We start from the raw sequence: 21,512 nt of genomic DNA, 5'->3' as shown, positions 1-21,512 counted from the left end.
TGAGCCGATACAGGCTCCAAAGGACAAAGAACTTTGTAATAACGATAATCGTCCAACGGGAGAATCTACTGAGCTTGTGTGGTAGTGACTTCTCCACCAGTAGCTCTAGAGCATTGGGTAGGAAGTCAGACTAAATAAAAGTTCTTCCAACTCTGAGGTGCTGCTTTAAAGTAGAAACGTTTTCCCCAGGAGTCTCTCCCGCTAGTTCATTTCTTCCTCTGCTCAGGGGCCTCAGTATTAATCTAGGGAAGGGTTAGGTTGGCTCCTGAGGACCCCAGCTGCCTCTTGCCTCTCTTCCCAGGTATGTGTCAGCCCTCACCACGCCCGCCCGTCTCTCGCCTGTCGACTTCCACTATTCCCTGGCCACGCAGGTGCCTACCTTCGAGATCACCTCACCAAACTCAGCCCATGCCGTCTCACTCCCCCCAGCTGCACCCATCAGCTTTCGTCTGGCGGAGCAGCAACCCCTCCTGCGGCACTCGCCCGCCACAGCCACCGCGGCCCCCGCCTCTGACATGCAGCGTAGCTACGACAGCTACTACCCGCCTCGCCGGGGCTGCTCCCACGATAGCATGGGGAGTCTGCCCGCCAGCCCCTTCCGAATCACGGAGGACGATGAGTATGAGACTACACAGGAGTGTGCACCCACCCTTGAACCGCCCAAGAGAACATCCACAGGTCATCGGCGGTGGAGGAAATCCAGACTGAACGGGCACATGGCCCAGCGGGCGCGGGCCGTCCGGGACTCCTTCTCACTCAGCAGTGCCTCCTACAGTGAATCAGATGAGGAGCTGGTGGCCGAGTGTACCCCTTTTCTCAGCATCCACACCTCGGACATGCTGGGCACGGACTCCCCTCGGTACCAGCCAGTGGACAGCAGGACTTACTACTCCTTAGACAGACACAGCGCCCAAGAGAGCAGACACAGCCGCATCACACACCCACGGGGGAAACAAGACTCCGCTCCCCTCTAGAACCCACTCTTCCTCCCCTTCCCCACCTCCTCTTCTTTCCTCCCTTCCCGCCCCATCCCCTTCTCATTTCCCTCCTTCTGCTCCCTGTATCTTTAAGGAGAACAGAAACCACACACTTGGAAAGAAAAAAAAAGAAATAAAAATATTTTTATTTTATATAAAAGGAAAAATATAACAAAATGTTTTATTTTCATTTTAGCAAAAGTTGTCTTATAATAGCTAATAGCAAAGACTTTTTTATAGGAAACTCTATTTATATGTAACATCTTGATTTACAGCTTCGGAAAAAAAAGAAACAAAAAAAAAGGAGAGATGGGCCAATTTTTTGACTATTTAATAGAAACCTATATGTGGTGCCTTTTTGCTGTACGCTAATATGGAGCTCCTGGAGAGAAGGCTGTGGCCACCTCCGCTGTCCAACAGGTTAGTGATTGGCTCTGGCCACCCCAACCCCACCATCTTGCCTCCCCTTTCCTTCTCCCTCCCACCCAGAGATGATGCCCACCCACTCCCAGACTGGAACAAAAAGAGGAACAGGGACAGGAACTAGCCACAGTGAAGACAGCCTGAGAGGGGCTTCCCAGGTGTTCTTACATGCATTCTTCTCTGGAGCCCAATTTTGGCATGTGGAGAGGAGAAACTTTGGGGGAGTGGGGAAGCAATCGAACCATCCCTCCCCCAATATTGTGAAATTCTATGGCCCCTGAGATGACTTCCCAGACAGTAAGAACTTGGGTCCTGGAGAGTGGAAGAACAAAAGCTAAGATGTTCATTTTTGAGACGTTGAGAGGCTGGGTGTGGCAGAGTTAGGAGACAGCCTGGGGTACGACTGAACAAAATGGGGGGCTTCCCCCCATCCCTCTCCACCCCTGGCAGGGGTGGGCTCAGAAAGAGGATCCTCCTCCCCACCCACGGTGTCCAGGGCCCAGGGGGTTAGCCCAGTAATGCATCCTAGGTTAGGGAGAGCCAGAGCTGCGGTGGGATCAGGGGTACACCCACCTCCCCCTGCCCCAGGGAGATCTCTCCAGGGCTCCCCTCAGTTCTCTGCAGCACCTCGTTTACATGGTTCGCCTTTTCTCTTTTACGCCTGCATGTCCTGCATTTCAGATACCGTAGATTGGATGCATGGTGAGGCTGTGATTGAGAAGACACAATTGACAGTGTATTTGATTTAACCTTTTAGCAATAAAGTAACCAATCCCCCTCCCGTCCTCCCCCAAATCCCTTCGCCCAGCCCCCAACCCATCCTTCCAACCTCTCCTCCCCTACCAAAAAAAAAAAAATCTGGTCTTACCAAAAAAAAGAAAAAAATATCAGCTAATTCCTCATAAAGGTATTGTAAAAAACAAAGGAACAAACATAAACCAAGGAGAAATCTGCCCCAGATTGTTTGAATGTCTGAACTCTTGACTGTTGAACACTTGAACTTTTTTTATATTATAAATAAAAATCAAAATAACTCACAGGCCCAGTGCATTTATCCAGTCTTCAGATTGGGGGGTGGGGAGGGGAGGTTGGAGGGAAGGGAGGCCTAGCATGGAGGGGGCTGGGTGCTAAGGTTAAGGAAGCACCCCAATAGAGAAGCTACACATGCAAGCTAACACACACACACTCTCTCTCTCTCTCTCTCTCCCCCCCCAGGGGGCCAGAGAACACTCTGCTCCCCACCCCGCACCCCCACCCCTACTTCCAATGCCTGCCTTTGGCAACAGCCTCCGTGAGAAGGTATTTACAAGATGTCCCTTGTGGTGCAGAGGAACAGGGCCAATGTGCTGACGCAGATCCCTCCACTTGAAACTTGGGCCCGGAGAGCATGGAATGGTTCCCAGGAGGGATTGTAGGGGCAAAGATGAAGGGAGAGTTCCTGGCACTGGGGGGAGGGGCAGGAGAGGGGGTAGGAGGATTGATACAGTGACATTCAAAGTCTCCCATGGTTACTGTCACAGTCTGGATGTGCAAAGTGGCCTGCAGAGCTTCCTTTTCCTGCCAAGATGACCTCGACTCTGACTATTGGTCATTCTACAATTTGTGGGTTGCCTCTGCTCCAGCCCATCCCTATCCCCCTAGAAGTCTCCCTTTCCTCCCTCGTCCCCACCCCCAAGCATCTAAAAGGACCAATTCCAATCTGCTGCAGCTTTTGGCTCTTTGCCTGTGATTATGGACACAGGAAGCAGATTTCTGCCTCAGATTCAGCTCCCACTTTCCTCCAGTACAGATTCTGAGGTGGCATGGCATAACACAGAAAAGCACTGAGTGGGCAGCCAGGAGTCCCTCCTTCTGATTCTAACCCCAACCTATGGAAAATGATGTCCTAAGTCCCAGGTCTAACATTCTAAGGGTTCAAGAAACTTCCTAGGTTTTGCATAGTCCCGTATGTTATTACCAGGACATATTCATGTGATTGACTGATGGATCAACTTTCTTCATTAGTAGAGGCCAGCTTGTATATGAGCCATGTGTAAGTCTGGGCCCCCTCAAAACAGGGGAAAAGGCAAGGGTTACACTAGGTGTTGCAGTTGGGAGAGCTGAGGAAAATGTTCCAATAACCACTACAATTGTAGTGAACTCACTGGCATCTCTGCGATTTCATCTCTGTCCATATCTGAACACTTCTTGGAAACTATCCGGGTAGGAGCAGCTAAAGGTCAAGAAATATATACAAGGGCAGCTAGGTGGCGCAGTGGATAAAGCACTGGCCCTGGATTCAGGAGTACCTGAGTTCAAATCCTGACTCAGACACTTGACACTTACTAGCTGTGTGACCCTGGGCAAGTCACTTAACCTCCATTGCCCCACAAAAAAAGAAAAAGAAAGAAAGAAAGAAAGAAAGAAAGAAAGAAAGAAAGAAAGAAAGAAAGAAAGAAAGAAAGAAAGAAAGAAAGAAAGAAAGAAGGAAGGAAGGAAGGAAGGAAGGAAAAGAAATATATACATACCTTAGTTTAGACTTAGAGAAAACCCTCTGACATCTGGGACAATCAACTCAATAAGCTCTTTGGTCATTCTGTGATCCTATTTGTTCCTCCATTTGATATTTCTGCTTGCTCAAAATAAGTTCTGTTAGAAGCCACAATTTGACCTCAGATGAATGAGCACCAAAATGACCCCAAGTGGGCCCAAGAAACCTTTTAATGAACCCGCTGTTATCTTAACCTCAATTTGGCTTTTCTGTGGCCTTTTGCTTTCTAAAAATTTGGAGGGCAGGAGGGGAAAACAAGGAAATGTGCCAGTTTGAACTCAAATATTTAATTCTGAATGAACCCACTTGGCCTCTCCATATTTGTATTTCCATTTGACTTTTTGCTTTCTAGAATTAGGGTGGGTAGTCAAGGAAAATTTAAGAAACAGGCCGGTTTGAATTTTTTTCTTTTTTTTTTCCTGGTCAATGAGGGTTAAGTGACTTGCCCAGGGTCACACAGCCAGTGTCAAGTGTCTTAGGCCGGATTGAACTCAGGTCCTCCTGAATCCAGGGCTGGAGCTTTATCCACTGCCACCTAGCTGCCCTTGACTTTTAAATATACTCTGTAACCCACAGATGACCTACCTCCATTAAGTCACACCTCATCTTTTCAATTAACACTACAGTGGAAAGAGCCCAGAGTTTGGAGTCAAAGAACTTGGGAGGGGGTTTCAAAAATCCCACCTCAAACTCACTCCCTATTTGACCTTGGGCAAGGTAGTTCATTTCTTAGTTCAGGTTCTTCATCTGTACAATGAGAAGGTTGAACTAGGAGGCCTCTGGAGTTCTTTACTCCATTCATGTGCTTAAATGCCTTCACTTGCTAGCAAGTTTTGAAGTTTATATTGGAGGATGTACCTGTAACGATTGGAATAACGCCACCTGCTGGATACTTACTGTAGAGGAGTTCTACCCATGAAGGGAAGGTCTTTGAGGGCAAGACCAGGAGTCAGGAAGTGACGCGGGCTAGTGGGAGGAGGAAGGAAGAGACTGGCGCTCAGGCTCGCGCTCTTTCCTCTGGACTCTGGTGGAGAAGGGAGCTAAAAATGTGCTCTCCCTTTAATAGATAGAAATCTAGGCCTTTCTCTCTCTCTTTACCAAATTCTTATTCTCCTTAATAAATGCTTAAAAGTCTAACTCTTGCTAAAGCTTATAATTTATTGGCGACCACTCATTAGATATTTTAGACAGTTTAGCTAGAATTTTAGCCCTTAACATACCCTTCATAGCAATGATCGGCAAGATACATAGGGGAAATGGTGTAGCTATATAAGAACAAGACACATCCATAGATTATAGAACTAGGTCTGGAAGGAACCGCAGAGGGCATCTTGTCCAACAGCCTCATTTTAGGAAGAAATCGTAGCCCAGAGAGGTGGTGACTTGCCCAAGGTCCCACAGGGAATAAGCATCAAAGATGGGATTTGAACCCAGGTCCCTGAGGCTCCAGGTTCAGTGCTCATTCCTTGTACCATTGATTTCAAAAGGACTCCACCATTTCTGGGGGTGGGATGTACAGAGGATTTGGTCAATGTGGCAGTTTCCTTGTGCACAGATCTCTCTGCCCTTTCTTGGTCATTATTGATAACGCCACTGCCACCATACTCACTCATCACTTTTGTGTAAGGGAAACCAGTCTTTTCATTCATGGGGAGGCCTGAAAACAGGGAGCCCCTGGCCCTGTTCTTTTTTGTTAGTTTTTTTTGGGGGGCAGGGCAATTGGGGTTAAGTAACTTGCCCAGGGTCACACAGCTAGTAAGTGTCAAGTGTCTGAGGCTGGATTTGAACTCAGGTACTCCTGAATCCAGGGTCGGTGCTCTATCCACTGTACCACCTAGCTGCCCCCTTTTTTTGTTAGTTTTGATAGAAAAGTTATGTGAATAATAATAGCTATCATTTATATAGTGCTGCCCAAAGTGCTTTACAGAAGGTAACTCCATCTTCACAGCAACCCAGTGAGAGAGGTGCTATTATTCTCCCTATTTCACAGAGGAGGAAAACTGAGGCTTAAAGAGGTCAAATGACTTGTGTCCGGGGTCACACAGAGAGGAAGTATGGGAGGCCTGGGGGAAGCTCTGGGCAGGAATTGTCTCTCTCTGCTCTTCTCTTCAATACTCAGGGCCTCCCAGGCCTTCCTGTATCTCTGTCCAACTACTTCCCCAACTCCATGTTTCTTTCTCCCTGAAACACTCAATGTTCCTCCCACTCTGCTTATTTTTAGACTCTCTCATCCGCCCAATTCGTGACTCCCAGGCACCCTTGAATATTTAAAATTAATTGCCTCAAGGGTCAGTCTCCTACACCCTCCTCCCCCAACAAGGTAGTCATGGATAATATTCCACCATCTAGGCTTTCTCCTGGATTCCCTCCGTACAGCCCCAACAGCTACTACCGGACAGTATCTCTACTTTGTCCAGCTACCTGCTGGATTTCTGCCGTTGCCCTGAGGGTGCCCTCAGACTGGACAATTTTAGAAACATTCACTAATTCGAAGGCGCCCTAGGCTAGTCTACTGGCAGAGGTCACTGCTGTCCTTGCTGATTTGTATGAGGAAACACATTCTCTTAACCCTCAGTGACCTTTGTACAGTATATCCCAATTTCATAGTATATGGGAGCGGGGAGGTGGTACAGCACCTAGAAGACAGAATTTGGAATCAGCAAGACCAGAATTCAAATTCTGCTTCAAGATACTTCTTGGCTGTGTGGTCCTGGACAAGTCATTTAACCTCTCTGTGCCTCAGGTTGGAACCTGATGACAGATGATAGGGGTAATAATAGCACCTCCCTCAGTGTTTCTAAGAAGATCAAAAGAATTAACACATGAAACACTTCAAACCTTGTCTCACTATATAAATGCTGGCTATTATTATAGTATCACCATAACTTTACTATCAATACATTTGTTCAGTCATTTTTCATTTGTGGCTGACTCTTCATGAAGTTTCCTTGGCAAAGATACTAGAGTGGTTTGCCATTTTCTTCTCCAGCTCATTTTACAGATGAAGAAAATTAGGTAAACAGGATTAAGTAACCTGCCCAGAGTCATACAACTAGAAAGTATCCAAGGCCAGATTTGAACTACCAAAGATGAGTCTAACTGACTCCAGGCCAGGCACTCTATCCACTGTGCCACCTAGCTGCCCCTGCTATCAACACTTAACAGAAGGGAACAGAGAGGTCTGTTTCACACAAAAGAATATAACATTCCATATCCAATGCTAACTGGATTTGGAAATACTATTTTGTTTTCCAAATTTATCTTTTCAATTATGTTTAGTTTGGGAGAATGTGGTCAATTCCTAAGCACAGATTATTTACCAAAAAGAGTGACCAGAATTGTCTGCGATTAAAAAGCAGCTGGGGATAACTTGAATATAAAAAAACAAAAGCTTGGGGGGGGTGGTCAGGGGAGGACGGAAGGGAGGGAAGGAGAAAAATTTGGAATTCAAAATCTTATTCAAATTAACGTTTAAGACTATTTTTACATGTAACTGGGAAAAAGTAAAATACTATTAAGATAAAAAAATTAAAAGTTACAAAAACAAAAGCTGACACTTTCTACACATATCCAAATACATGTGTGAATACGTAAAATGTTGATGGGCTGGTAAAGCATCAGGACTTATTTGCACTTGCAAGGTTGGCTCATTCTCTTTCTTTCTACAGTTAATACATATGTTACAGCTGAATGGAGTCCAATCTCTGCCTTATTTTAACATGAGCCAGATTATATTATTAGTCAGTTACCAAAAGGAAAAAAAGACAAGGAAAAAAAAAAAACAGAGAAAGGGCTTGCTCGTTAACTGAACTTAGAGAGCAGCCATCACCCACCCACTTGAGGTGCTAATAATTGCAGGTCTTGAAGAATGCTAATTTAGTGATCACATATGTTGCAAATTTCTTTTTTGTTGGTTTTTTTTTTCTGAGACTGAATGTTAGCCAGGCCTCCCTTGTTCAAGTTTGGACTCTAGCCATAACATTTGAATAGGATACATTAGATTGCCATTTTCTAGCTGTGTGACCTTGGAAAAGTTGCTCCTTTGCCCTCTCTGGGCCTTAGTTTTCCTCATTTGTAAAATGAGACAGGTGAACTCCACAATTTCTAAATTCTATGAAAGAAGCATTCTTACAGCCAAATATGTCCTGTGGCACCCCACCTTCTCCCAAGAACACAGGCTTGTTCCGTGATTCACCCTCCCCCCCCCCAGCCTCCCCCAGCTAATGTGATCAGGTGACTGAGTCTGGTTTTTTCCCTAATCTGATCTGATATCTCCACACCTAGAGGCTCAGAAATCTGGGTAGAACAAGGACAATGCAGACACCCCTTCTCTTTGCTCCAGAATTCCCCCTCCCAATTCCCACCCCCTCTTCCCCATCGTTAGTGGGGCAGGCTAAGCAGCAGCCTCAGCCACACAGACACACACACGTGGGCTCTGTCTATTTATTTCCAAAGCACGGACAGTAAAGCAGTATGTGTCACAGCTAAAGCCAGAGTGGCCCCAGGAACAGACAAGGGACAGTCCCTGCAGAACCACCCCTCTCCCCCTCGAGGTGCCAGACCGCTAAGGAGACGCTGTGTCCTAGGCCTTTGGCCACATTCAGGGGACACTATAACAGGTAGATCCTTGGGAAAAGGGTTTCCATCTGGCGTGTTTCCTTTTCCTCCTCTTTCTCCTACATGGTTAGAAAATCGTGTGTGTGTGTGTGTGTGTGTGTGTGTGTGTGTGTTTGTGTGTTTGTGTGTGAGGCCACAGTGTTTCCTATATCAGCGGACGGAATGGTCACAGGCGTGAAGCAGGGACGACTTGACACTGTGAGAAGGACGTCACTGGGCCTGGATCATGGCGGCAGGAGTGGGGTGACCGGCGCCGGTGGGTGGAGTATGTCCTGGAGGGGATGGGGGTGAGGTTTTTGGGGGGAGGCGCTGCGTGCGGCCTGCAGACCAGCAGCTGCTTGTCTTTAAGGAGAGAAGGTAGGAGGGGAGGATCCTTTATGATTTGACAGGATCCGCCCACAGTGAGAGGGGCTGGGCATTGGAATGGGGTGGGGAGAAGAGGGAGAAATCCAATGAGAAGAGCCGGGGGCGGGGGCACCTGGGAAGAGCCAAGGTCCCTCAGCTCCACAACTGTGAGCTTTATGGCAGGGATGCAGATTCCCATTGTAATAAGAAACCTCTCTGTGGGGATGGAGGGTCCCAACAGGGAGTTGTCTGGGGGCTAGGAGAGAGTTGAGGACCCGGAGATGTCAGAGTAGGGAAGAGGATCAACACCTAGACAATGACAGATTCTCGGCCTCCGGGGCCCTGGCCCCGACCCGAGCCCTTTGGCTCGCCCAGCGGGGTTCAGTGCATGAGGGCTCCAGGGCAGAGCTGTGCCCCCTAACCTCCGTGGGGCAGTCCAGCAGGGGCCCTGCTTCTGTGGCCTGACCACACATCCCAGTTAAGTGCTGGGCTCTGTGATGTCCCTTTGCACCAGTCCACCTGCTGTGGGCCCGTGGCCCTGGCTAAGAGAGGGACTGGAGTGTGTCTTCCTCAACGAGAGGTCCTCGGCTTCCACAGTGGCCAGCCTGGTTTCAATCTGCTCCAGGTCATCTGAGCCCACTTCGATCTTCACGCACAGGAGATGGATGTATGTCTCATAGCGGCTTTTCTGGGAGGAAGAGGGAGGGAGGGCAAAGGAAGAGGAAAGTGGGTCACAAGGCAGCTGGGGAGGGAGGGGTCAGTACGTGACGAATTAACTCAAGCCAACTGTGTCACTAAGTCCTAACACTAAGTCAGGACGACAACGAAAACTGTAAAATGGGATAATACCCCGCCCTGCCCTGCATGGGCCAAGGACTGTGGCCAAGATCTGATGCTGTGGGTTTACACAAAACATAGTTCCATCTAGGGGGCTTCTCACAGAATCTGTCTGGGGCTCACGTGCCCACCTGTGGTTTCTCCGGGAATGCCCAGGGTGGGGGTGGGGGATTTTCCCTCTAGGCACTCTCACAATGAGGCAATGGGGATGGAAGTATCGAGGTGGTCATTACAAGGAGCCAGGTCACTCTGCCCAGTTGGAGAATGTGTATCTGCAGATATCTATCTGCACAGCTCCAGCTATTGCTGTCACGTGGTCCGTCTTGCATGTTTTCTCCCCCATTAGAAGGTGAACTCCTTGGGGCTGACAAGCATACTCTTGGCACACAGTTAGTACTTAATGAAGGCTTGTGGTCTGACTGGATTTTCTTCCAAATCTCTCCCAAATATTGTCTCCATGATTCCATTAGGGTCAAGAAGGGCACAGGGTTCCTTCTTCTGTCAGTTGGTCAATGTGCCTTTATGAAACACCTACTGTGTGCCAGGAACTATACTAAGTTCTGGGGATACAAAGAGCTCACAGTCTAATGGGAAAAGGAAGGCCCTAGCATTAAGATGAGGCTCAAGGGAGAGGCCTAATGGCTTGCCCAAAGTCGTTGTTCAGCACCAAGAATAAACAAGGTGATCGTGGGTGCCTCAACAATGCTAAGGAAGGGGAAATTGGCCTCTCTGGGCCCGGCTCTCTCTCTCTGTGGTCTGCGCTGACCTGAGGACCAGTCCCCTATGCCCACACATTCCCCTGGGATGCACACCTCAAATGTTAGATAGTGCTCCTTCAGACGGTATTCCTCTGCCTCCTTGGATTTGACATTTTTCTCAGCCGGGTGCATCCTGTGCTCTGTGAGCTCAGCCATGATCTGCCTCATCTTGTTTTCATGGGACCTCAGCTGTTCTTCCTGCAGAGGGGACCCCCCCCCATAACCAAGAATTGTTACCTTGTAGCATAGGAAGAGGGATGGTTGTTCGCATTTCACAGATTCTCAGTAGCAGAACTGAGCCTGGAACCCAGGTTTCCTAGCCAAGGGCTCTTAGCATGAGGTGATGCTACCATTCCCAATTCACTTCATATTCCCCTCGCTTTAATTCTGGTGCTGACAACTGAACCTCTCTGGCCAGAGGGGAAGGAGGGTAGGCTAATGGCTGCTGGGTCAGGCTGTCAGACCAGGTACCACCCTCCCCTTTAAAAATGTGCAGAATAGAGTCTAACAGTCACCCTTGTAATCTCTGCCCCCCACCCTGTCTTTCCCAACAACAACTTGGATTTTCAAAGGACTTCAGTTGACACACATATACAAACTACATATGCACATAAGCATACAATATAACATACACATTCATACACAACATAGATGCATACACACACATACACACACACAAAATCTCCCCGACACCGCCAGGTCCTGATGTCACGTATGCATCAGTGGGCAGTATGTCAAGGCAGACCCAATTAGATCACTGGCACTGATGAGGTGTTTGCAAAATCCCCTCTCCCCCAGAGGGCAGGAGTGCCCTGGTCATATTTGAAAAAAATGTTCAGATAGGATCAAAGTCATGAGCTCAAAGGTTTCCCAAGCCCTAACCAGTCTGGATGACTGCCCAAGGAGATTACATCGTCTTCTTTGTAAATCCTGTGGCCTAGAACAGGCAGAAGGACGTGGCGCACAGGATGTCACAAAGAAAGGTCCTTACCTCTCTCCCTGGTGTTAGACTACAGAAGGCAATGCTTTCTTTGGGAATGCCCCCACATATGCTCCCAACCTACCTCTAGGAACTGGCTCGATAGCATCTCAAATACTGTTTGCTATTGGATTGTGCTATAATTTAGCTTCTCTCTCTCTCTCTCTCTCTCTTTTTTTTAGTGAGGCAATTGGGGTTAAGTGACTTGCCCAGTGTCACACAGCTAGTAAGTGTTAAGTGTCTGAGACTGGATTTGAACTCAGGTACTCCTGACTCCAGGGCCGGTACTCTATCCACTGTGCCACCTAGCTGCCCATGTAATTTAGCTTCTCAAAGGATTTTATAGTTTCAACTAACTCAGTCCTTGGAGCCTGGAGGACAAGACCCACCTTGCCCACAGAGATTAGCAAAGGCCAGCATACACCGCAGATGCTCAATATGTGCATCTTATTAGAGCAGCACTGAGTCAGGAGATCTGGGGCTCAGTTCCAGCTCTGCCACTAGTTCAATGTGTGAGTTGGGGCAAAACATGTTTATGCACCTCAGTTCTCCCATCTGGAAAATGCAGGGGTCTTATTAAGGTGACCTTCAAGATCTCTTCCAAGCCCTGGCCTTCTTGCATTCTGTTGGGGATGAAAGGAGAGTCCCTGGGGCAAGGCAGGCTTTGGTCCTTACCTGGCACAGTCGAGTGGTAGAGGAGGGCAGGAGAGGCCTACAGAACTTCTTCATTGAGCAGATAGCAGCCGGGAAGGCAGGGGCGGAGAAAATGGCAGCCACCAGGTTGATTCGAAGGATCCAGGAAAGCATCTCCTCCTTGCTCCTGGGGTGGGAAAAAGGTGCCACCTGCTCACAGCTCTCTGGTTATACTGTCTGAGTGGTGCTGGGACCCCAGACGCAGCCCGACTGCCTCATGCACGACCAGGCATGGCCCTGCTTTCAGGACCTAGGCTAGCTAAACTCTGGGCTCCCCAAGAACTTAGTTGTCTCTCTATCTCCCTCCCTCTGTATGTGTGTGTATGGATGGATGTGTATATATGCATGCATTGTGTGTGTGTCATGTGTGTCCCTAAGTCCTAATAAATTCCTGCTAGGGAAATCCAGATTTGATCCTTATAAGTTAAGGGATTTATTTTACAAAAAGGATTCACCAGCTACTCTACATTTAAAAGTACGATGTGATCTATAAAGATCTAAGGTGACAGAAAGGAAAAAACCCTGGAGCAGGAGAAGAGGGAATTGAATTAATCGCCTCATTCTATCACTAAGTCACCTGTGACCTTGGACAAGTTGCTTCATCTTCTTCTGGGTCTGTTTCCTCCTCTGTAAAGCAAAGGAGTTAGACTACATTCTTACATCTCCAATATTCTACACATCAGTGGTTTACAAGTAACTTTAGAGCTGCTTGAACAAAGAAAGGCAAACCCATATCCACCACCAAACCCCAGGAGCCAATAACCCACTTTTTCATACCTGGGGGGTTTTGTTGGATTCTGTTGGATATGTCCCCAAAAGGAAGTTGCTGGAAACAAGTTCTGATGTTGTTGGGGAGAGGGGAGGAGAGAGTGAATTTTTTCACTTTGAGTTGAGATTATGGTTTGGGGAGGTGGGTAGTGAGAAGAGAGAAGAAACTCTGAAGCAGGCTGGGCTCAAAAGCACTACCCCTCATATCCCACCCAGGCTCGGCCCTGCTACACAAGGATCAGATGAAGGGATGTGTTGGAGCTGTTAAAATTTTCAACATGAGCATTAACACCTCAGAAATCAGCCAATACTATAAATCCAGGCTTGATTTCTTGTTGTGGATTGTCTAGACTTAAGAAAGCAACAGAAAAAAATGTCAGTAATGGAAATTAAGCCTGAAAGTGTGTCCTCCATATTTTTCAGAGAGCCATGTATTAAACATTTACCAGTACACCCCCTAAAATACACTTATTAATCTGTGAGAGCATTTTGGCTGACATCAGGGATGTGAACCTATTAGGCCGCAGGTGACCTACTGAAGGCCCCAAGTGCTCTTCCATTCCAAGGCTACTTATAGGCAGCAGATTCTACAAGCAGAGAGAGGCTGGGTAAGCATGTGTGTGTGTGTGTGTGTGTGTGTGTGAGACAAAATAAAACCAAACCTGGAAACAAAGCAGGTACTCACATCTATTAGGGACTGGCTGAATACATTATAATAGAATAGGGACTGAATGTGTAGCTACATTGACACAGGGAGCAAGTGGACACTTTATCTGCAACTTACAGAAGTTGTCTGGATCACTGGTGACTTACCCAGGATCACACAGGCAGTAGTGTCAGAGGTGGGCACTCCCAGGTCTGCTGGGCAGCAGGGCCAACTCTCTTTCCACTACCCCACACAACTATCTATCTCCTTTGTAATAAATTAACATGATGGTAATATTAAGTATATTAAGAAACCAAGACTATGAAGAATTCAAAGAAATATGGGAAGGCCAATACAGACCGATAGAGTATGAAGTGAAAGGAAAGAAGAGGACAATATACACAATGGCCATGATAACACAAGTGAAAATAACATGGAGAGACACAAGGTCATGGCAGGAACCAGATTTGAACCCAGGGAGCTGGCCATGAAGCACACCTCCTGTTTCTCACAAGAGGGGTGATGTACTGAGGTTGCAAGTGGGAGCAGATGTTATCAGACCTGGCCAATATCATGGTTTGTTTTGCTTAAATTTCTTTGTTACATGGGAGGGTTCTTTTGTTGGAGAGGTCAATGGGAAGTGACATTCATGTTAAAAAAAATTAATGAAGGTTTGGGTTTGCTTTGTAAAGAAAACTGTGTGCATTGGATTGTGCTGTCCCAGGGTAAAGGGCAGAAAGTACCTGAAGATTATATGAGACCGACCCTGTCCGTGACTGCCCCTTCTAGGCCTCTGCTACTCTCCTAGGCCCGAGTCAGAGGCCGTGGGCACCTGACACCACATAAGGTACTCACGGTGCTTGGAAGAGGAATACTCTCCAGTCAGCTGTCTTCAGCTTCAACACGTTGGACTTCTTGCTATAGTCCAAGGCCCTGGTGGCCAGTGCGTGATGAACACGAATGGCATTCTTCAGGTCCACCTCGGAGAGGTCTTTATCTGGCTTATATTCATCCTGGGGTGCAGTGAGCAAGGGAGAAATTTGGGGGAGGAGGGTGATGTTTGATTTTCCATTTACCTTCCCATAAACCTTCCCCCCAACACCCCCCCAGGGCTAGGTTCCCAACAGAATTTAGCCTCCCCTCTAGCCTAGAGATATCTTAATCTTAAGTTTTCAACGAAGCTAGAGTGAGGACTTGAAAAAAAATAACCACCACTTTAAGAACCCTAAGGGGGGAAGGGGCAGCTAGGTGGTGCAGTGCATAAAGCACTGGCCCTGGATTCAGGAGGACCTGAGTTTAAATCCAGCCTCCTTGACACTTGACACTTACTAGCTGTGTGACCCTGGGCAAGTCACTTAACCCTCATTGCCTCACAAAAACAAAAACAAAAACAAACCACAAAAACTGCAAAGATCCCTATGAGTCCCAGAAGAGCAGAGCTTTCTCTCTTCCTTTGCCAGATACAGACTCCATCCTTCAAAGGCCTGCTCAGTCCCACCTCCCTCTTAAGACCCTCCCCAACCACAGAGCTCCTGAAAAATTGGTTGTAGGACCACTCTCTTTCCATCCTCTGTCTCTTTCCTTCTCTCTGTCTCTCTGTCTCTGATTGTGTGATTATTTTCCCTCGCCGAAGACAGATAGTGCTGGACAAACTAGTAGATGTTGCTCAGTTGATACCAGCTATAAAATCACCATGGCCATATATAGATTTCACCCACCTACTATCAGCTCAGCTAGAGCCTGAGGAACATTATTTTTTCAATCAAAGGATCAGATAGATACCAGCTGATGACTTCCTTTTGACATTTAAATTATTCATAGTATGGCTCTAGCCTATCTTTTCAGTCTGATTTACCCACTACTAGTCTATGTTTTGGCCAAATCGGTCTACGTGTTGTTGCTTTCATGTGGTGATACACTATGAATGGCTGTCCCTCTTGCCTAGAACTCACTCCTTACCTTTCGCCTTTTAGATTTTTTGGTCCCTCTAGGTGCTAGTATCCTGACACCCCCCCCCCCCCATCCCCAAACACTTTATATTTACTTCCTGTGTTTTAAATTTGCTTATCCGGGGCAGCTAGGTGGCGCAGTGGATAAAGCACCAGCCCTGGATTCAGGAGTACCTGAGTTCAAATCTGGCCTCAGACCCTTGACACTTACTAACTGTGTGACCCTGGACAAGTCACTTAACCCCAATTGCCTCACCAAAAAAAAAAAAAAATTGCTTATATGCGTACATGTTGCATAGGGGCTACAATTGAAGGCAAGGACCATTATTACGTTTTTGTTTCTGAATCCCCAGTATCTAGTCCAGCACATAGTAGGTGGTGGCTTAATAAAGCCTTGCTGAATGAATAATGACTATGACCCTGGGGGTCTCTCCAGACTTTCCCTTCCTCCCACCCCAGGCCCTCAGGTGAAGATAGTGGCTCTATTCCTTCCCAAGGTTGGTAGCCTGAACTACCTCCTCTCTTCAAGTCTGAACAGAACAACAGACTAAGGGACACTGCAGGTTCAGCCCTAGATGAAGACCGTGCCAGTCATGACTGCATGTACCTTCTGCAGGTAAAGGATGGTTCCTTTGAGAACCGCATAGAACTTCTTCCACCCTCGCCTACCTCGGGGGGCTGGAAGAAAAGACAAGGAATGGGTGTCTATGACCTATCTTTAGTTATTCCCCATCCACTGTACAACTTCTTCCTGAATTATGAGTCAAATAAAGTCCATGTCACTGTTCACGCACAGTTCCCCACCCCCACGCCCCACCCCGCCATCCCACACCACTAATTCGTGTGCAAGCCCACATCCCAGCTAGACATACAGAGAAAGGATGTGTTCAGGAATGAAGTCCACAGGGACATAACCCCAGAACCCCCCACTTGAAGTAGTCCAGGGCAGTAGATTCATGCTACAAAAGGGGATTCAAGACAAAATCAATACCAAAGACTTCTTTAACTTTTCCAGGGACTGAATCACCCAGGCTAGATGTTCCCCATCCCTCTCCCTCTTTGGAATGACCACTGGTCAGGTTGAGCTCTCAGGAAAAGTCCTAACAGTGAGTAAAACCATGAAAAATGGGATAACAATGAAGCAATAACTCCTCAGTCCTTGTCCCTTCCTCCTGCCCCAAGGGGTTGGTTGGCAGTTCTCATGCTTCTAGGCTAGGTATCCATAGAAGGCCCTTTCTATTCTTCCTGCTCTGATCCCAGAGAGTCTAACCAGAAGTACTGGTGTCCCCATTCCAAGAAAACTGTGCCAGGCACTAGAGAAGGGCACGACAAGAACCCCTTGGTTGGGGAAAGGGGCTTGGGATGGCTATATGAGCACAAACTGATAATATCAGGCTCTCTTCAGTTTGGAGAAAGACAAATTGAGAAGGGCAAAGAACAGAGCCTGTGCTCAGATACAAAGGGAACCAGAGTGTCCTCAAACCCTGATAAATGGGATGAGCTTGATATTGAGTCAAAACTTTGGGATAAATCAAAGGAAGTTGAGCTTGGTCGGGGGTGGGGAGGTAGGGAGGGAGGTGAACAGGGAACTCATTACTCCTCAGAAATGGTACAGCCTGGAGAGGGTATCAAATATGGGTTTAAAAAAAAAGATGGGGGGCAGCAAGGTGGCGCAGTAGATAGAGCACCAGCCCTGGAGTCAGGAGGACCTGAGTTCAAATCCGGCCTCAGACATTTAACAATTACTAGCTGTGTGACCCTAGGCAAGTCATTTAACCCCAGTTGCCTCACCAAAAGAAAGAAAGAAAGAAGTGCTAAAAAAAAAAAGATGGGCTAATTAGGGAGGTTATATGCATTCTAGCAGAAAGGACAGTGGACTAGCACTCAGGGGATCTGGGTTCAAGTTCTGGTGGTTCTGTTAGAATTCACTCTGTAGCCTTGAACTACACTTCAACACTTTGGACCTCAGTTTTTTCCTCTGTAAAGTGGGGAGAACAATCCCTTTTCCTTACCTACCTCTCAGTGTTGCTGTGAGGATCAAAGATGACAGATGGGAGCGTGCATTGCCACAGTACCCATCACTCCATATCTCAGCATTTTTGTGTTAACAGTGTGTGGAGGTGGTAGGGAAGTGAGAGTTGTTTGGGACCACCAACCATAGCCCATGAAATAATATGAACTCCCCCAGATACCTCCCCCCAATATTCCCTCAGAGAGCTGGCCCCCGGGGAAGGTATCTCAAATGTTATCCTATCACTCCTCTTCGCCTCCCCCCCTCCTCCTCTACCATGCCCCTGGGGAGTGGCACCCACTTCTCTTGCCATCCATGTCAGCATGGGTCTTGCGGGTGAGCACACCATGCTTGTAGGTGGCAGCGTTGAGCGCCTGAGGGATATCCAGGAAGGGATTGCTGCCGTCTATGATCCTGGTCACCTTCTTGGCTCCAGGCCCGAACTTGTCGTCCACCAGCTCAGACAATGACTTCCTCAGCTCCTCCTCATCGCTGGGGAAGCACAGGGATTGGGACCACAGGATGGCCCCTGCCTCCCCCACACACCCTGGGAGGGGGAGGAGGGGAATCTGTAGCCCCCACCCCATACCCTTCAACCCCAGTCCTTTCCCCGGGCCCCAGAAAAGCAGGTTAAGCCAAGATCATTCCCTACCCTTCACCTTAGTTCTTGCCCTGGGAGACAGGACAGTTTCACTAAGAGATAAAGAAGCTCTGATTCCTAATTCTGGTTCCCCTACCCGTGATCATAGATCCTTAATGACTTCTGGTCTCCTGATACTGATCTCCATCCTTGACCAGAGAACCACAAAATTCTAGATTCTACCCCTCCCCCTCTAGGGATCTTGGATCAGTGGATCCCCAGGCCAGATCTTCAATCCCTCTCTCTGTCTGAGGTGAAGGGTATGGAGGAGTAGGTAAATAACTAAATGCAAGCTATGCCCAAGAACCCCACTTGGGGGAGCGGGGCTGGAATAGGACAATTGAGAGATAGAGTATCGAACTGCTCTGTCCTTATAGTTGATAGGACAAAGAGTGAGGAGAATCCTGGGAACTGTCATTATGTGTGGTCTTCAGCTGAACTGAACTCTAACTAAAACCAAACTGGAAGGGGGACCAAAGAGAGATCTCCAAGGGTTTCACATGTGGGGCCTTTATTCTGAGATGGAGAGGGATCACTTGGCTCACCACCCATTTGCCTTAGACCCTAAATTTCTCAAAGGCAGGTTCTGGGATGTTGGATGTCATTTGGTACCACATCAGCAAATATGGGGGTGGCTGGCCACAATGGCTGGTGGTGATTATGGCAATGAGAAGCCAGCATACTAGGCTCAGTCCACTGACCCACTGTCCTTCTAAACTGGTTTCTCTTAACTGGATTTGCATACACATGATGTATGTGGATCCAGTACTACATACTCGCTCAGATCTGCAAGGGAACTCAGCAGCCATCTAGTCCAACCTTTGCCTGAATGGGAAAACTCTCCACCATATACTGCCAAGCAAGCTATCTTGTCCATTGCTTAAAGACTTCCAATGAGGTCTCCGACAACTACTTCCTGAGGGCAACCTGTTCCATTTTTGGACAGCATTCATTGTTAGGAAGCTATTCCTTAAAACCAACTGAAATCTGCTTCTCTGAAATGTTTGTTCTGATTCCTAGCTCTTCCCTGGGTGGCCAGATAAGTCTAATGCCTTCTCCCCATGGCATCCCTTCAAATACTTAGATGGCTAAATTTTCTCTTTTCGAGACTTAATGATCCCAAACTTTTCAATTTTTCATTGTTCCCAATTTTCCAAAGCCCTAGGAGACTGGGAAGGAAGAAGGTGACATTCAGAACCTAAACACTATTGTCCTTCCCCAACTGCAAACTATAGCCCCAAGGGACTTATTCCCCATTTCAGTCCCTCCCACCCACTCCCAAGGCCACAAACACTACTCACATGGCCCACTCCAGCTTTTCATTCTTAATGGAATTGTATAGGGTCTGGAAGGAGAAGAAAAAGGAGCACTAGTGAAGAGTCCAGAAGTGTTGAAGCCATTCTTCACCCTCCAGCTAAGTCCGAGGAGAGTCTCCATATGAGGAAGGCCTTGGCCAAGTCAGGCAGACTCTGTAAATAATTCTCTTCGGGGTCATTTCCCTCCACATTCACTATGATTTACCATTGATTTGCCTTTGACTTAAAATGCCTCAAGGACAGGTTCTGAGACGTAGGATCTCTTTTGGTACCACATCAACAAATACAAGTACTTCTTGGTGGTGGCCATGATGGCTTGTGATGATTATGACAACGATGACCATAGTAATGGTGGTGTTGGCCATAATGGTGATGATGGTGATGGGGATAATGGTGATAGTGATGGTGACAATGGACTACACTCATGGTTGGTGATTCAAGTTAATATATATTAAGTACCTACTATGTGCCAGTCACTGTGCTAGGTCCTGGGGGATACAAAGGCAAAAATTAAAATGTCACTGTTCTTAAGGAGCCCACATTCTATTAGGGGGAAACAACAGGCACATGGGTAAGTAAATAGAAAATCTATAGAAACTAAATATCATATTATTTTAGTGGGGCTCAGAGCTCTAGCAATTAGGTGATCAGGAAAGGGCCTCCTATAGGTGGCATTTAAATGGAGCCTTGAAGGAAAGTAGGCACTCTTAAGACAGAGGTGTCAAATTCATAGCCGACCAGTCACTGGAAGCATGGATGAACCAGATTAAAATGCAGGTGGAAAAATGTTTCACAAAATAAATACAACATAGACAATGTACATTTGTGATTTTGTAAGTCAACATGTGGCCAAGCAGGGATCCTTTTCTGTTTTGAGTTTGAAAACACTGTTCTGAGACATGGTTTGAGGAGAGGTGCACTTTAGGCTTGGGGGACAATATGTGCAATGGGAGATTGGGAAATTATTGACAGGCATGAAGGGAAACATCAATATGCCCATTTTGGCTGGAGCTATTTGGGATGTGATGGGGAAAAACATGAAATCAGCCTGAAAAGATAGGTTTTGAAACCAGGAGACCAGAAAAGGAATGACTGAAGCTTCTTTAAACAGGGATAGCACTTCAAGAATATATGTTTGGTAACATAGGATAGTTTGGAGAATAAAGAGGCAGGATGACTGTTTGGGGAGGGTGGGGAACTATTGTACTCGTTCAGGTGAGAGATGATCAAGGGGCCCAAACTAAGGTGTGGTTTTGTGAGTTAAAAGAAGGGGACAAATTCAAGAGATGTTGTGGAGAATATACAAAACTTAGAATCCATGGGAATAGGAAACTGTATACAGGGGTAGTGAGGGAGAGGGAAGAGCTGAGGATGACTCCTGTGCTGAGAACCTGGGTGATTAGAAGGATCATGGTACCTTCAACAAAAGTAGGGAAGTTAGAAATAAGGTTGGGTTCAGATGGGAAAGATGATGAGTCCCATTTCAAACAAGTTGAATTTAAGATGCCTACAGAACATCCGAAAGGGCGTGTCCAATGGTCATGTGGAACTTGAAACTCGGGCAAGACACTAGCACTGGTTGTATATAGATAGATAAATCTGGTGGTTAGTGATGATGTTAATAATGGGGATAGTGATGGCGATCATGGTAATAATGGTGGGGATGATGATGATGGTGGTGGGTGATGCGACAGTGATGGTGATGATGGTAATGATGGCAGTGGTGGAAGTGGTGCTGATCGCGATGGTGGTGGTGGTGGCAGTAATCATGGTGATTGGAGCCGATGGTGAAAGTGAAGAGGGTGAGAATGGTGAAGATGATGATGATGAAGAAGAGAATTACTACGATGACAGCGATGACAGTGACTCTCACCAGGTAGCTCAGGGTGATTATAAATTCGCTGGTGATGATAAAAACTGCTACAATGGTGGCAAATATGATGATGATAATGACGACACTGACTTCAATGATGTCGCCTATACCCACAGTGATGATGATGATGACGATGAAGCATGATGGCAT

The 21,512-nt window shown here is 47.1% G+C and overlaps 2 protein-coding genes across 3 annotated transcripts in view; one reads left to right on the top strand and one right to left on the bottom strand.

Moving 5' to 3' along the window:
• NRG2 (neuregulin 2) overlaps positions 1-2,430 on the top strand; it is a 251,860-nt gene extending 249,430 nt beyond the window's left edge. The window contains 1 exon segment of the mRNA XM_043989275.1: positions 302-2,430. Coding sequence (XP_043845210.1) covers positions 302-974 — 673 coding nt within the window. The 3' untranslated portion in view covers positions 975-2,430.
• A 5,929-nt stretch (positions 2,431-8,359) lies between these two features.
• PSD2 (pleckstrin and Sec7 domain containing 2) overlaps positions 8,360-21,512 on the bottom strand; it is a 75,943-nt gene continuing 62,790 nt past the window's right edge. For both annotated transcript variants that reach the window (XM_043985934.1, XM_043985935.1), the window contains 7 exons: positions 19,475-19,518; positions 17,835-18,025; positions 16,130-16,200; positions 14,429-14,586; positions 12,142-12,286; positions 10,542-10,685; positions 8,360-9,580 (listed from right to left, as the gene is read on the bottom strand). In XM_043985934.1, the coding sequence (XP_043841869.1) occupies positions 9,371-9,580; positions 10,542-10,685; positions 12,142-12,286; positions 14,429-14,586; positions 16,130-16,200; positions 17,835-18,025; positions 19,475-19,518 (963 nt within the window). In that variant the 3' untranslated portion in view covers positions 8,360-9,370. The remainder of the gene's footprint in view (positions 9,581-10,541; positions 10,686-12,141; positions 12,287-14,428; positions 14,587-16,129; positions 16,201-17,834; positions 18,026-19,474; positions 19,519-21,512) is intronic.

This window comes from Dromiciops gliroides, chromosome 2 (assembly GCF_019393635.1).
Source record: "Dromiciops gliroides isolate mDroGli1 chromosome 2, mDroGli1.pri, whole genome shotgun sequence".
Lineage (NCBI taxonomy): Eukaryota > Metazoa > Chordata > Mammalia > Microbiotheria > Microbiotheriidae > Dromiciops > Dromiciops gliroides.
This window is presented reverse-complemented; position numbering and strand designations above follow the sequence as displayed.